Below are 17,439 nucleotides of genomic sequence, written 5' to 3'. Positions count from 1 at the left end.
ACCTTACTTGCTTCTTCTTCATATACACGTTGCTACTGCTTCAGCTTTACAGTGCTTCATTCTCATTTCACATCCTCTTGATGCTTTATCATTGCTTGTTTTGCCACCATTCACTAGTTGCACTTTCACATACTCTCCTGGCTCTTGCCAATGCTTGTTCACTCAAGTTACACAGTTCCTGTATGGCTCTTGCCAATGCTTGTTCTGTCAAGCTGTACAACTCTTTCATATCCCTACGGCTCTTGCCAATCCCTGTTCACTCAAATTGCACGATTTATTGATGGCTCTTGGCAATGCTTGTTCTGTCAAGCTGTACAACTCTTGAATATCCGTATGGCTCTTTATGCTGTGTGATTTCACAGAACTGCTTTCTTTCATAACGGTATTCAAACGTACTTGCTTTCATCTCAGATCGGTATTCAAATTACTGGCGTTTATTCAGATCGGTTTTCAATATTTTTTTCAGTATTCAAAATACGTTCATTCAGATCGGTATTCAATTTGCTTGCTTTTGCTTTCATTAACTTTCTTATCAGTTTTACATGTTTGCCTGCCTTCCCGGTGTCCCCCTTCCTAGGTTGACTCACCGGTCAATGCTTACGGCGTTCCAGCGAGGCTTCCGGCTGCTGCACTCTCTTGCTCCTGCAGCACCTCGCTCCGTCTCCTCAGCAGCTCTCCGTGGCTTTGCTCACACTTCAAATGCATCTCTCGCAGCTCGGGCCTCACTCCATAGTTTCGCTTGGTCACGCCGGTTCCGTATTCCGACACAGGCCTCTAGCTTTCATTAGCCTCACTTCCAGATACATAGACTCTGCATCTTTCCGGGATCCTCAAGCACTCTGTCTGCAACGCTGCCTTCCCGGAGAGGTCTGTTCTCATCCAGCAGTCCATAGACCTGCTTCTACAGCCAACTCCATCTTTACCATTCTTACTGCTTTTAAACCTCCCGCCAGATTGATTGGTTTGAAAAGGACTAGACCGCTCATTGCTGTTTTGGGAGTTCTGCATTGCTCTTTTTTTTTTCCTCCTCGTCACAATACCTAACTTTTGTGCGTGTGTCTCTGCGGTGTGTGTAAATCAGTAGAGGGAGGATGAATGGCTGTGTTTTGTGTCTTCCTCGTCCTAGTACTTAACTGGTATTTACTGGCAGATTGGAAAAATAGGGAATGGACTGGTAATAGCCTACAAAGGCCTGGGGAATATTGGACTCCTTATAAAAGTGTAATGGTAGATAGCATGTCTCAACTAAGGGTGCCTCATCCCCACTCCCCCAGTCTCCTCCACGCAGGTAATCCTCCCTCCCATATCAAGCCCAAGGTCAGGATACGATAGCAATGGCCTTTCTCCGGCCGCCTGGGAGAAGGATATATGGGGGAAAGAAGTGAGGACGCCCTCAGATTCCTCACAGTACCAGTTTGAGTTTTTAGTAATATGTTGCTGTCGATTTAACTTTAATTTCTATGGTATCGTTTGGATCCATCTTCGGTTATTAAAACTGTACTTCATAGTCCCACTCTAACTTCTCTGAGGTATTTACAATGTGGTGTTATGGTCCAGTATGAATGAGTGGTCTTTCTCTTCTGATCTACCTCCATTCAAGATCCCGGCATGTATTTCTATTTACCCTTACAATTAGCCCTATGTGTTTCTTTTTGGATTTTTCACTCCAGCCTTGTTTGCACATGCTGCTTTTTATAGAGCGCAAACGAAGCAACCGCGCACTGTGCAAGAGCATAGTAATAGTGTGCAACCAGAAGGCTAGACAATTAAGGGTGCACTCTAATGGAAATGGACATCAGGTATACAGACACCTACAGGCAGGTGATACAGGTTATTGGGGGATAGGTGCACCCCAGGCCTTAACAAGTTGAAGGATCTGCACCTGTGCACCAATCGAAGTTATATTGCTGTGACTCTTACACAGTACAACCTTCCTAACTCTCCATGGGCGTGCACAAGTGATTCCCTGCCTTGACCTCCTCTGCTGTTCATTTTGAATCCCCCAGAAGACCCCAAAAGTGGCAAGACATCAAGCAGTTTCTCCCACCTTTTTCTATGCCAATTTCCCTGGATTGCTCATATGCCAGTAAGACATTAACCATCTCCTCCCACTGTTTCCTGTCTTATATATATATTCGGCTCTGAAATCAGTGGTTACGTTTTTTTCTACCGGATTCCACACTGATTATAGTTAAGTTGATCAACATTGCATTTTAATTGGTTATAATCAGGAGGAAAACATCCACGAAACAGACACACATACTGCCTTCAAGTTGAGTTTTAATGCAACTAATACTGCTGACACAATAAAAAGAAATGCAGATGGAATTGCTCACTTAAGACAATACTCCTAATACAAGGAAAGACTTCCATAGATCAAGCCTCTGACTCCGCATATTCCTTAGGCTTCACCATTGACAGCAACTTGTCCTTCCAGAAACACATAGCCAAGACGGCCTAAACACCCATTCTCTGAATCTCCACCCTTGGTAAAATCTGGACTTCCGGACCATAGTGCAGGCCCTTGTGGTCTCGCACATCAGTGGGGGAAATGTCCTCCTTACTGGGCTCCCAGCTGCTCATTTGGCTCCCATAAAAGCAGTCCACCACCCTGCCACACCTCTTTTTACGGGTGCACAGAAATGTGACTGAGTCACCCCTTTCCTACGCGAACAACACTGGCTTCCTGTCCAGACCAGGATACTGTTCAAGATTGCATGTATCCTCTACATAAGAGTCCCAAATAGTACACCAGCGTACCTGGCGGCTAAGCTCCATATATCTGGTGGCACAAACTCCTCACTCAGCAAATTGACCAACCAGCTGGAATCAACTCGTCCGCAAAGAGGAGACCCACAAACAATCCTTCTCTGTTCACATACCGACCCCTCTCGAACTCAATCCTTATGTCCGCTCAAAATGCCCCCACAATTAACCAATTTCGCAAATCTTTAAAAACATGGCTTTTTCAACAACACCTGAGCAATGAGTAATTCCAATGGACGCACATACTGACTCTCAGACCCCAACTCACAGTACTGTGCTACTGTTAAAGGATGCCAGCCCAAATGCAGGCTACCTACTCTCTGTACATTGCTCTGGTAGCTCTCGAGCAAGGTCCGGGCTTTAAAGAATACATATAAGATAAAATAGATCAGGACTGCCCACACCCGAATTAGCACTATCCTGTGTTTTTATGCAACAGATACAGTAGAAAACACAGTTGCGACAGAAGGTCAAAGCAAGCCCTAGCAACAACAGCACCGTCCTTAAATTTAAAGAGACTGACTCCCTGCAGAGACTGGGATAACAAGGAGCACAATGCACACTGTCACAATCACCCACCATAGGGACATTCATGTATCTTGTCCTTCGTGGTTTCAGTTTTTGTGCTTGCTGAAAGATCCTCCCATTTTTATCATGGGGTTTGATCCCTTGGAATCTAACCTTTCCTTCCAGAATTGCACCCAGTGCATGTTATATGCTGCTGCATGTGGGGTCTTCCAGTGTGTGTTAACTTCTGACGTGGGATGCATATCTGCGTTCTGTGTCGCGAGGGGCCCCTTTATCTTATCCATCTCAGGCTAAACCTTTGAGCTCCCTGTCACATGTAGTTTTCTGGAGGCTTATTCATTGATCCCCATCTTCTGCCTTTTTCCTTTAGCTCTGCGTTCCTCTCCAGTAGTATTTTTCGGCGCGTGTTCTTTTTCTACAGGTCCACTCTTCAGAGGCTTTTTATCGTCTGTATTCTACGTAATACTTTTGGTGAAATAAAACACTAACTTAATAAAGTTCAACGACGTACCCTGAAAATAGACTCGCTTATATTTTGCGACCGCTCACGATGGCGGAAAAAAACAGTCTGAGGATCAAACACACGTGAGCGATTATGGGTACAGGGGACGTCACAATAGGGATAGTATTACTGGCACACCCTATTTCGACGCCCTTTTTCGAGTTTCGAAAAACAACTGTAATACTCTGCAGCTTCCACTAGATGTTGGTCTATGCATAGCATGTGATCAAAGCTGATACAAGCACCAGAAATATGATTACGGTGAGTAAGTATTCCTTATGTCCTGTTGCTATTAAGCACTTCCCCTATATTTGCCTGTAATTCCAGATCTAGAATAATATAAAGTAATTCAAGGTAAGTTGCCTTGCATAACCCTCTCTGCCACTTTTTTCGTGGCTTTGCTGTGCATGACTGTTAGAAAATGTGGGTCTAGGGGGTCATTAGTGTGACAGTGGGAGAGGCTAATGTGGAACCTTTGGTGTCGATGGATGCATGTCGGAAGTACCCATGTCCCGTATGCCGATCTGCTTTCCATGGATTTGCCAGAGTCCCTTGGGAGTATGTTATTCATGGGTAAGAGCCCAAGATCTGATAGACTCCATCACTTTGGGTCTGGTTAGCCGCTCATGCGGAACAACGCGATTGGACTAAAGAGGAGAGGCTTGATTTGTGTTTATGTGCCAACGGCTTGGCCTTTGGTGTGGGGGATTTCTGTGTGTAGTGTAAGGTGGTGGGAAAGATAAGAGGGGAGGCAGTCGGGGGAAGAAGGTAGTAGGCCTCACAAAGCAAAACATACTGCACTCCTACCACTGGGGAAAATGCTGAATATTGGCTTGGGACCAGCTATGACTATTATTTCAAAAACTGTATCACTTCCACCAAAATGATTGCTGGATCCTGTCTGGGCGTGTCCCGTATTGTACTAGGCTTCTTTGCATGAATTTGGTTCTATTCAGATTACTCATTTACTGAAATGTACAATAGAACATTCCATTCCCAAACTCTGGAAAGGATCCTTGGTCTGTTCAAGAAAAATGACTATTTTGGGAATTGGGTATGGTTGTTTCCCTTGTTTTCTCTGTTCACAGACTGACCAGCATAATCATATTGTTTTACTTTTGCACCTCTTTGTCCTTGCTGTCGGCATTTTCTGCGATTCATGGATCCGATCATTGCTGCTCCTGTGGCCTTTACTCCTTTTCTTTCTGATGCCATCCAGCTTAATCTCTACTCTACCAAGGGTGGCGCCTTGGCTTTTTTGGTCAAGGTCCTCGGTTTTGCAGGGTGTCTCTTCTTTCACATGTTCTATCTCTTGTCTGTTTAGCCCCAGGACCGGTCAGGGGTTGATTTGAGAGTAATCCACGAGTGTAATCGCATGCAAAGAACATGTACGTACGCTAACCATGTGCATACAAGTAAGTAGCAAACCCCTTTAGTAACTTTAATCGGTAGCCTAAACATGGACACACACACCATCCATTACTGACATAGCATTAGCCAGCATACATTAATTTAAGGGAAGCGCCTTGCGACATCCATAAAGCTGGTAATGCATGCATCTGCATTAAATCATTACCAGGCAACTAACAAGGCACAGAGAAAAGATTACCCAACACAACAAAGCATGATCCACACTGGGACAAAAAAGCAAAGGGCAGCTGCCTTGAAGAGCATAAGCAGTAGGACAACGCTTGAAGGACAAGACTGTGGTATGCGTATAACACTGGAGTCGTATTTTTAACTAATATTGAGGATGCAGGGGGAATTCTATTAATGTAACAGGATGTGTCGTATTCTGTATAATTGGAAAGCAAATGACAATGTTTCTAAAAGGGAAAAACACGATGGGAACCTTCTTAGGTGAAAGGTAGTATAGAAAACCAAATAAATCTGAGTCTCTTCAAAGAACTGTCAAGAAAACCAAGCTAGGAATACATGTTAAAAAGAGAAAGGGAAACTGTGACTGCTGTCCACAACAGGAAGCAATCACAGAGGCACAGCAGACTGCATCTAGGAAAGCTCCAAAGGGAAGCCAGGAAAGGGCACTGCAGGCTAGCGCTAGATTGCAGCTGTACTGGAGCTCAGGCATAGTGGCAGCTGCCAGGGGCATGGCTGGCCCAGAACGCAGGAGGAAGGTGCCTTGCCATGCAACCACCAACATGTGCATTCTACAGCTGATGCGGCACTTGCGTAGTAACCCGAAGACACAATATACAAGATATTTGCCAAACCAGTCCCAAGTTGAGCAGAAGGGCCAGTGTGATTGGAAACCAAATCGCCCTAAACCTCATGAATGAGCTAAAGTGGATTGTTCTCATCTCGATGCTGAAGCTTGCAGCACACAGCAGCTTGTTTTAATTGCCTACATTGGCCACTTTGGCTCAGACTGGAACACTTGGATGCTATCTAGATAGTGATAATACTGAAACGATGTGTCCTTTCTAGTTCCACTCTTTTGTTGGTTCAAGTAACTTGGCATTTCAGAAACCAAGACATTACCTCTGCACATCTTTCTAGTGGAAGGGGGACAGACCGCCGTTTAGAGAGTAAAGGGGAATCTGACAGCTTCATGCAGACTGCTGGGATTCCATTCAAGTCATACTATTAGTATTCAGAAGGGGTAGGAAACTTTCTGAGAACCAGGCGAATCCTCTCTTCCTAGGTGTGCTCATGTGTTCTCTTAATCTTGCCTGATGTGCAGAATACTCACTTTATTCATCTTCGCTGGGAATTCTGTCCATGGTGAAGTATGGAAACTTTGGTTCAGTGAGGCACCCACATAAGACTTCTACTGTTTGAACATCCAACCAAATAATATGAGCGTGTGTGTCTGACTCATAATTAGCAAGTATGTTTGCGGTGAAGTCATGTTTTACAGTTGTGGGTGGGGGGAGGAGTTGACTGCCTCTAGTTTGGTGACTTTTAAGGTCCCAACTTGCGCAGTTGTGTGTTGGTCAACCCATGCAGCACTTGTGTGGGAGAAGGAATCTAGCCACGAGGAGGGGTGGTGATGGTGGGGGGCAGAGGGGTTTGATGATATTAATGCATCCATATGCCAGCTGTAAAGCTCAGTTTGTCATCTTCTATACTAAGGTCTAATGAAGGAAAAGGGTGGGTTTGGTGGCCGTTAATAGGTTTGGGCTAGCCGAGTTGTCACCTGATGACTTCCCTAAAATGATGCTGTAGGTTCCATGCATGACAAGGTGAGGTTCCCTAAATCTCAGGGGCTTGGCAGCCCCACTGCTGGTTGTATAACCATGGTTTGGCAGAGCTACAGTCATTGTTGACCTTTCATGGTTGTTTTTGGATCGTGTGTGCAATCGTCCTTGGATGTGTCCATAATTGTCTACTTTGTGTGGTGATTGATCCTCTGCAGTTTTAGCATCAGTCCCACACACTGTAGAGACTGTGCACGTTTGACCATCATCTGTCCCGCCATTTTCCTTCATGTACCATCTTTAGACATTGATCAGTTGAAGCTCATTTTGAGGCTGGTTGGAACCCCGGGGCCTGAGCTCCTGAAGAAAATCTCATCCGAGTCTGTGAGTCCTCCTTTGCTTGTTGTTTTGTTTCCCCGCTCTTGTTTTATTACATTGATCTCAAGCGGACGAGCACTGATGGTCTGCCCCAGCATTGCACTCATCTCTAGCTCCCTTTTTCTATGTGTATGCTGAAGAGCTGTACTGCCTAGATGTTCACTGGACACTCCATAATGGAGAGGAAGGGCATGTGGGGGGCTGGAGTTCTTTTGTCCCTTACTGGATACAGCAATCCTCAAAGCGTTTGTACGCAGGCGGCACCACGCCATGCTGATAGCCCTGGCCATTACATACTTTGCAGCAGAGGCCCTGATTCATGTTCTCTATGTAATGAAGGTATCTCATATGCCTGCCCCATGCATGCCCCACCACCTGCTGAAGGCACCCCCTCATCACCCCTTTCTAAGAGTTCTTCACTCCTGACCACCAGGTGCTGTTGTCCCTCCAGACTGCTCTGACAGTCACTGCTGCCTTTTCCCCCTTGACAGCCAGTCCTAGAGTTCGCCATTCCTACAACTGATATGTGCATGGATCTATTGTGTAAAAAGCCCCCCCAACCCTTTGCAGCCAGAGCTAGAAACCCCAGTGGCTGTGTTTGTCCCTGGCTGTCAAATATTGGCACCCTCTCCTCTGTTCTAGTTTACTCTCGCCAGCTAAGATGTATTTACCTGCTACCAGTGAAAGGCTGTGTTGCAGGTCTGTCGGCACTGCTACTGCTTGCTGCAAGGCACCTTCCCAGCTGCTCTCATGTGCTGGAGGGCATCATTGCAACTACCACATGATGATCCTTCCAAACCTGCTATATGCTGGGGCCCTCCCATGACTTCCACGGGATGGACGCCCGCCTGCTGTGGGTGCCCTACCGTTAAGGCTTCCCATGCCTAGCACAGCCACGGCATCTACTTCGTCATTTTGCCACCTATGTCAACTATCCTGAAAGAATGTGCTGGCGGCTATGTCCGCATTTGATCTAATATTGGCAGTCCTAGAATTGGAAGGGACAGAATCCTTCAATACTCATCCTGCTGCATTGATGGCCAAAGCACTTGTCGGCCGTGGTGCCGTCTGGTCCTCTCTATGTGAGAGCGTGCGCCCTGGCCTTGACTTTCAATGCCCCTCTTCTTTCCTGGACTGTAGTGCTAAGCACATGTAATCCGCGCACTGCTAACTCTGTGCTGCCTACAGTGACCTTCCTGCATGCTCTGCTGTACTAACCTCAAGGTGGAAGATGTCCAGAATCGAAGGCTACCACATAAGGCCACTTTGTGTTGTGCTGCAATCCTTAAGACACAGGGTTGAAGGTTTAAAAGAGAGAGACGACATAGGATGGAAATCGGAGGAGGCTCTGGACCAAAGGTCTGCAAACTTTGGCTCTCCAGATGTTTTGGACTTTGCCTCCCATGATCCTTCGCCATTGACTATGCTGGCGGTGACTAGGGGGTTTTTAAGTCCAAAATATTTGGAGAGCCGAAGGTCACAGTCCCCCCTACTTTGGCCTTTCTTGTTGATTTAGGGGGAAAATCCTGATTTACTCTGGTGTGTGCACTAAAACCTGGTAATATATTTGAAAGAAAGCACGTGTCCAATATGACTCTTAAATTGCTGTGGAGGAGTGTGTGCTCTACAAGACTGGTCCTGTGACAGAGGGTTCACACAGCCTCGTTATGCTCAAGTCTTGCTATTGTCCACTGTGTTGATGCATGAGAGATAATGTCACCACCTGTTGTGACTGTATGCTAAACCCCTAGTGTTGTGTCTTTGGGTGTCCGCCCACGTACCTTTGAGAGATATGTGTGACTTGGGTGACTCTTATGGAGGTATGCGTGATTACACATCTCATGTATGGCCTTGACTGGAATGCTTGCGTGTTCATAATCTCTATCTCATTTGTAGTTGCAAGTGCGTTGAGTTTCCTCATGTCTTGTGTATTTACATTTCAACATGCTTCCCATTGGTTTGGTTTGGCGTTCACCTCCTGCGCTCTCATGTATGTGCACCTGAAGACCTGGTCACTTTTTCTGAGCACCTTGGCCGTCCTATATATGTATATGTGTGACTGCACAAACCTTTCAGAGGGGCGTTACTACATGACTAACATTTGAGCAGTTGGCCTCTTTACATAATGGTGTGACAGTGTGTCACATGTTTATGTACCACAGTTTTATATGCAACCGTGTGCCTCGGGTTTGTGAGCCCAATGTTTAGGTTGAGTCAGCATAGCTGCCACGACTACAGGTCATAAACTGTATTTGTTCAGTGCTGACTTCTTACCAAAACGCGTCTTACATGCTGGCGCTTGTCGTTTATATTTTACATCTGGAAGTACTGTTCTCTATGACCTAGCATGCAAGATCTGTTAAATAAAAAAAAAATATATGTAGTGTTTGATAAATTTGACACTGAAGGCATGGGGTCATTTGACAAACTAGGGCAACTATCGTGTCTCTCGTTTGGGTTTGCTTATTTGGATCAGCCTGCACACCACTAATTTCTGAAGGATCCACTGTTTGTGTTTCTTGCATGTCTCAGTTTCCCTCTTGTTTTGTTGTGATTGTAAAAGATTCAGCTAGTGTGGTTGTGATGTGTGGTGCTTGGCCTCCACTTTCACGTGGTTGTAAGTTTTAGCCCCCTCTCCTTTCAGTGTAGTGACTTGTGGAGTCCACTTGCCTTGGTATGGGCCTGTCATGCCTATCACGTGGTGCTGACTTCCTCATGTTTTAGTGACTATCCTCGGACCCCATTTTCCCCTGTGAAATGTATTGCCAATATCTTGTAAAGGGAAAATGTTGCTCTTGTGTGGGGCTGACTTGCTGCACCTCCTGTGTAGGTTGATAACTTTGTGTGCTCCTTTTTAAATCATGGTATCTTGCCGCATCCTTCCACATTCTAATGGTGACTTGCTATTTCCCCAATTTTTAGTGTTAATTTGGCATGCTCTTTCTTTCCTTGTGGGGAGTTGTCAGATTCCCCTTGCCTTTCAGTCACTTGCAGTCCTCCCTTGAGTGGTGGTGACTTGCTGTGGTTACCTTGTGTGGCTCTTGATTTCTTTCCTCCCTAAGTGGCGTGGCCTGTCGCTTGCCCTTTCTTTGTAATGGCTTGGGCCCAGCCCCCTTTGCATGGTGATCTCTCTACTGCTGTGAGTTACCATGCACTCTCCTCTCCGGCGCTGATCAGTCCTAGACCCTTCAATCCTTCTAACTGTTGTATAGCCCACCCCTTATCGCCTGGTCATAACTTTCTGGACCATCCTTGGCTTGGTGGTGACTTGTCTAGCCCTCTGTCACTTGATGGGGCTTGTCTTGACCTCCCTTGCCTGGTAGGAACATGTCTCGCCCTCCCTCGCATGGCAGGTGGGGGGCTTGACTTGCCCTCCCTTGCATCATCCTTCCTTCACCTGCTGGGACCCTGCCTGCTCTCCCTCGTCTGGTAGGGCATCACTCTCTTTCCTGATGGTGACGTGCCACTCCCTCTTGACTAGTCATGACTTGCCACCCTCTTCTCCCCCCCCCCCCTCCCCGCCCCCCGGCATGGTACAGCTAACGCACCCACTCTTGCCATACACCCCTCTCCTAGCTCCTTAGTGTGGTAACTTTTTTGCACCCTCATTACCCGGTGGTCACTTTCTGCCCAATCTCTTGTGTCGCACAATTTAGTGATGCTACTTATTCCAACTCGTGGCCGTGGGTGTGACTTGTGTTTGTGTGACTGTGCCAGCTGATGGCACTTGTTCTTAACCCATTGGTGTGGCAGAGAGAGGGCTTTGTGTCTGCATGGCTGTGAGTATGAGACTGGGATGCAGGCTGTTTATTCTGCATGCTCGTGTGGGTGCATGCATGCATCTTTCTCGCTTGGATATGATTTTTCCGGCTGCAGTTCTCTTGTGGGTGTGAATGGGTGTATGCGTGTGTGCGCCTCGCACGCTCCCTCAGTAAGGGAGGATTCTTTAGCAAGCTCACACTGGGAAGATGTAAGAAAGTGCTCTGAACGTTTAGGAGGACAGACCGACTGTGCATCAGAAGAAGCCCCGAGAAGTGGAACACTAACTGTTGTGTATGTATGGTTAAACGTGTTGGCCAAATGTGTTACAGTGAACACACCAATTGTCTACATTTGCGTAGGTGCAACATCTTGTTTGGGTGTGGCAGAAGGGGTGGAGGGGGTAAAAACTCTGTGAGGGGCGGCTAAAGGAACGTGAGGCATTTGTGTACGAGTACATTTTTATTGTTTCTCACTGAAAACTGTCAATGTCACAAGTCTGCTTCTGGTTTTGTATGCCCTTCCCCCCTTTATTGTTGATGGCTTGATGGGCACGCTCTAGTAGCGTGTTCACCAAATGGCTTAACCCACATCTATTGTACATGGGTTCCTTTCGCATAGGGGTACTACTGGGCACACTATTATGTGTTACACCTGGGGGCATGCCCGCTTCGTACGAGTTGGTTTGACTATGTGGAATATACATGAACATGACTGGGTACCGTCCGATTTTTGGGCATGGCTGAGTGCTCTCATCTTGCATGCAAGAACGTGCCCTCTCGTTGCTGTGTGGCAAACATTTTTCGGAACTGCACAGATGCATTTACTAAGTTTGGTCTGTGCGGAGTTGTGTTTCATTATTGCACCGTGTGTTTAACAAGCCCTTGACCTGGCACCCAAGATATTAACCAGCTTCAGCAAATCATGCGCCTGACGGGGACCCCCCCTTCCTATCTCATTAACAGGATGCCCAGTCACGAGGTGAGACTGCATGTGGGAACTCTGGCCACCAACATTGTATGGCGGGACGGGGGGGGAAGTATGGGAATGCCTGCCTGCCTGCCTGCCTGCCTGTCCCATTGTTGCATGCATAGATAATATATTGCATGATGGGGTCTTGTGCTGCATCTCCCAGTGTTATGCATGCAAGGGGGCCTTGGGATTCTCCTCTTCATTGTGGCATGAATAGTTAGTAAATAAAGTCATACTTGCACGTATCATGGGAGAACATTGAAGCTGCCGTTGAAGGGCCTACTCAAAGAAGGCCATAGTTTTGCAACTTGCTTCAACACCTTCCGCTAAAACACTTCACACGCCGATACCGCCTCACCATTTCCCCACAAGTACATGTCTGGGCACCCACCCTCAAAAGACGAACTGGTCTGAGCAACTTTCTTTGACCAGCATTTGGCTGAGCAGTCCTCCACTGGGATTCAGTGGGCATGCTCTTATTGGAAAACAGAAGAGTCTGTTGTCTGTCTGACTATCGCCCCTAAGGAAAGCACTCCACTTCTCTTTTCTGACCATGTACTCTTCTGTGGGGCTGCACAGAACCATAGATCCTAGTGTCTCTGCAGCAGGGAAACCCTAGGATTTAAACTTCCTCTTTTGGGTATCATTTTGAAGGTGTGATTTATACACCGCTGATTAGGCAATACCAACTCGATGGCAATTCTCTGAGATGCTTTGCCTATTTAAACCCGCCCTCGCTCTGCGTAAAGGTCTATTAGAGACGACGTTCATCGTGTCCTCCCCTTATGCATTTATTCAGTGTCCTTGAAAGGTTTTATTCAGACTGTCCACATTCTTCCTTTGTCTTCCTGGTCGGGGTGCTTTCGAGAAACAGCTTAACACACCCCTCTGCACATTGTTGAGCATGTTGATTCCATAGTTGAGAGCCACCCTTCAGTCATGGATACACAGCAGAGCAAAGGTCGCTCCGAGACCCAACTTAACATTTGGAAGCCATAGTGGATCTAAAATGCTTTTTGTTTTGACAGGCAAGAAACTATATCCAGTCTCTACCATATATGCCGAAAATGAGCTTTGAAGATGTGTTTCTTGGAGCCAATCCACAAGGTGAGTTCTGAGGCCGTTCTCACTGACACGTTTTGGGATTTATATTACTAGATCTGTTTTTAGTTGCACCATCAGAGCGCATCAGAGTTATATTGATTGTTTGTGAATAACTTCAACATCAGACCTGTTTTATTGGTATAGTGATTAATGAAAAATAAATAATGAAAAAGATTCATTATTTTGGTTAAAAGTATATATGGGTGGTGGGGTAAGGGATTAAAAAGGTTCGGGGGTTATAAAGCTGGGGAAACGGAGGTGACCCCCAAATTAAGAAAGAGAACAAAAATCGAAATGTTTTCGTTATTTTTCTTTCACTGAAAAGGTTTTTGTTATTTATTTGTTATTGTTATTGCGTGGGAGAAAATGAGTGGATCGTGCACGTAACACATACTTTGGGCTCTGAAGTGATCACTAAAAACGTTCCATTGCCAAGACGAGCAATCTGGGTAGGCAATTTCTCTGAATTCTCTTTGGTCAACATGATAGTGAAATTGCATGCATCTAGAGCCACCGGCCCCGACGGGACATGTAATGCACTCTTACATTTGGCACCAGAAGTTTGGGCAAAAGCTTTATATCTGTTGTTTAGATGGATCGTTATGAACGGGGTGATTCCAGAAACATGGCAAGAAAGTGTTATTCTGCCGATATACAAAAAGGGAGAATGGAAAGACCCCCGTAACTACCGCATGTTAGCGATGCTGGACATCCCGGCAAAATTGTTTGCAAAAGTTCTACTCGATGACCTAGATATATGGATTGAGAAGAACAAGATCTTGCCGATCTACCAAGCTGGGTTTCGAGCAAAATCTTCCACCACTCACAATATAATTAACTTAGTATCAGCAGTTGAATATTCGTGGCATGTTCGCAAGCTACCAGTATTTGTAGTGTTCATAGACTTTACTGCAGCATTTGACACTGTGATAAGAGATAAACTTTGGAACAAACTGAAACTGTGGGGGATTCCAGAAGGGCTTCTGTTCATGATACAGTTACTCTACTCTGATACCTCAGTTAGGGTACGCCTAGATGGTGAAGGACGGCTCTCCCAATCAATTCCCACAACTTGCGGAGTAAAACAAGGCTGCATATTAGCAGCAACACTGTTCAATCTTTACCTAGCCGATTGTATGAACGAGGTAGACAAAAATATAGTTAACCCAGTGAAGATGGGTACAATAGAGCTACCATGGCTAGGTTATGCCGATGACCTGGTCCTGCTAGATTATACGCCGGCAGGACTTCAAACAAGATTGAACTGTTTGCTGCATTTTCCTGAAAACAATGGGCTAAAGATTAACATTGCAAAAACAAAAGTAATGGCCTTTATGGGCACCACGAAACAAACTTGGTCCAACAACTTTAAGTGGATGTTGAACTCAGAAAGACTTGAAAAAGTTGAATGTTATCGCTACCTAGGAGTCATAATCGACTCTAAGCTCCTATGGAAACCCCACGAGGAAGCAACTAAACTTCAATGTTTAAACAACACTGGTGCAATTAGTAAATTCATAGGAAAGCAAGGAGGTATTTCTGTAAATACAATTTTATTACTATACGCAAGTAAGATAATACCCTGCTTATTATATGGTGCTGATTATATGGTGCTGAGATTTGGGGAGGGAAATATGCTAATGAAATGTGTTTATTTGAAGGAAAAATGTTAAAATCATTGTTTAAGCTACCCAGTGCAACATCATGTGAATACATCTTATTAGAATGTAACTTTAGATTTGCGAAAGACATCTTAGAATACAAATCAGCAATGTTATATGCAAAATTAAGTATGCTATCTACCAATACTTTTGTAGTTGAACTGATGAAAATATTCATTAAGGAGGGTCACAAAAAACAGTTTTCATCTTTAAATAGATTACACGCCGTATATGAGAAATGGGCGACAGTTAACACGAAGAGTTGGTTACTCCTTAAGCAAACTAAGATTAAAAAATTATTACAAGGAGTAATATACAGCTATGCAAAGGAGCGTGACATGATTACCTTGTTCACAAAATCTACAAGTGGTTTATTTTTAGAACACTGGTCGTTAACATCTGCGAAACCCAAATATCAATATGCCTTCCCTAGCGCAGCAACTGTAAGACAGTACTTTCTGTTCAAGTTTAATCGTTGTGATACAATGGAAATCTTGGGAGCTAAATTGAGACTCGAGAGAAATACAAGGCATTGTAGATTATGTGGAATGTCTGAAATTGACAATGCCAAACACTTAATATGTTACTGTGAGAGTCTTGCATTCATCCGCAAAAAATTCCTTTTACGCTACAAAAACTCCAGTACAACTGAGAATGTTGAAATTATTTGGAAAAAACTTCTGGAAGGAAATGATATTAACTTAATATATCACATGATGACATTTTATGAACTAGTTTTAACAGTTTTAAAGGATCTATCAGAGGGAATTTTTGTATGAAAACCGTTTTTTAACATATGGATTGTGTGAATTTGTATTTTAAACTGTTATATGAGTAAATTGCCTGTATATGTAAAGCCATTTTGTGGCTATGAGCATATTATAAATAAATAAATAAATAAATATTTGTTATAAAGACATTGAACCATTGTATTCCTTGGCCCAGGATTTTCATCTGGAGTGAATATGGACAGCACAACTGTGCTTTTAGTTAGTCCGTGTTTTGAGGTTTTTTTTCATCATAGGGTAGAGTGTTCATGCATGCTTCACGTGGGCTTCTTGCACAGAGCTTTGGGGATTGATTGCTTTAATCAGTGCAATTGCTAGCTAAGCTCATCTTCAGTGGACATGCTCAGTTATGTTTGTGTGTTAACAATTTGATACACTCAAATATATGCGAACAGGATTTGATGCAGCCACAAAGAATGCAGAGTTCTTCAGGCTGATGCCTTTGATTAGAAAAAGTTTGTTATAGACTTTCTTACTATTCTTTCGCTAACTGCCCATCGCGCGCTGCAAGATCCTCTGCAGTGGTTTTTGACAGGCGGAGTCATCGTCGACGATGACCGAACAATCGTCTCGACGGACACTGGCCACGGCCAACACAGGCCCCACCGTGCCTCGCCCCATCATAGTAGGGAGAGAGGGGGGAGGCCATACTTTCTTCCCCTTTTTAAGAATGCCTAATCTCTTCCCCTCATTTGCTTCTCTTTGCCGTGCTGCCTTTTCCACTAATCGCAGAAAATACACCTTTTAAGTTGTGTCCATCCTGCAATAGGAAGTACCCCTGGGTAGACACACAGTGTGTGTGTAACCACTGTCTCCCATGGAATCACCCCCGAAAGAAGAACTGCAAATCCTGCAATCTCTTTCGACCAAAGACATTGAAGGACCGTAGAACAAAATGCTGGGCTGCCCACGCCATGCAGGCCGAAGCCTCCATTGATGCGAAGGGAGCTTCCAGTGTTGGCAGCGTCAGTGTCCTGAGTGATGCCGAGGGTGAACGGGATGCGACAGACTTCCACATTTGAGCCCTCGACTCCCACATGTGAGCCCACAACTACATTCAGCAGGCCGGCGGTCCTGTTATGGGGACTATACCCGGCGACCCAAGCTTGCACACTTCACGCCACACCAAGCACACATCCCACGGCTGACCATCGACCGCTGAAAGCCACGCAGTGTCAAAGGAAAGGTCCTTGAAATCATCCCTGTCCTCCAAGTCATTGCGCTCGCCGCATGACAGGCTTCGGAAACAGACACACAAGTCAGTTTCTGACACAGCGCATAAAACAGACTCCCTTTCTCGTGCCAAAAAACGTGCGTGGAAAGGCACTTCGGTCCCTTCCACTACCTTAGAAATGAGAGAACTCATTAAGAAACACGTCCCGGGTCCTCTTTTCAAATCCAAGACATCGAAATGTGACGCCTCTACCGTCTAAGCTCACTACTTCCCCAGATAGTGGCCCCTGTAAATCTAAGGACACCCCTGCACCCTTAGACATTCTTTCAGGGACCATGCACCACAAGGAGCCCACACCCTTACAGGACACTCCTACTTCAGTATTTTTGCTTTGTTTTTGCTATGTCACCCCGAGTGGGACGGGTATGCCCAGACGTGGGTCCCGTACCTGCTGGGCCTAGAGACCCAAGCTACTCCTCACTGATGAGGCCCAACCAGGCCGAAACATGTTTGGGGATGCTTGTGGTCTCGTGCAGAAGGGATGTGACCTAGCAGTTCGGGCTGGACTGCCCCTTTTTGGGTGGGGCCAAGTCTGATTTGCATATGGTCTTTCCCGTTCTGTAATGGCTTGGCAGGCGAAGAACGATGG

General features: G+C 45.4%; 1 protein-coding gene across 2 annotated transcripts in view; it reads left to right on the top strand.

Annotated features, from left to right (window-relative positions):
* The window catches only part of MAPK14 (mitogen-activated protein kinase 14), a 376,319-nt gene that overhangs the window by 300,560 nt on the left and 58,320 nt on the right, over window positions 1-17,439 (top strand). Inside the window, exons 9-10 of one of the 2 annotated variants that reach the window (XM_069633433.1) lie at window positions 11,993-12,072; window positions 13,092-13,170. In XM_069633433.1, coding sequence (XP_069489534.1) covers window positions 11,993-12,072; window positions 13,092-13,170 — 159 coding nt within the window. Of the gene's footprint in view, window positions 1-7,258; window positions 7,339-11,992; window positions 12,073-13,091; window positions 13,171-17,439 lie in introns of both variants that reach the window. The other variant, XM_069633434.1, reaches the window with a different exon arrangement.

This window comes from Ambystoma mexicanum, chromosome 13 (assembly GCF_040938575.1).
Source record: "Ambystoma mexicanum isolate Mex_15411 chromosome 13, UKY_AmexF1_1, whole genome shotgun sequence".
Classification (NCBI taxonomy): Eukaryota; Metazoa; Chordata; class Amphibia; order Caudata; family Ambystomatidae; genus Ambystoma; species Ambystoma mexicanum.
The sequence above is the reverse complement of the archived record's forward strand: the minus strand, read 5'-3'. Positions and strand labels throughout refer to the sequence as shown.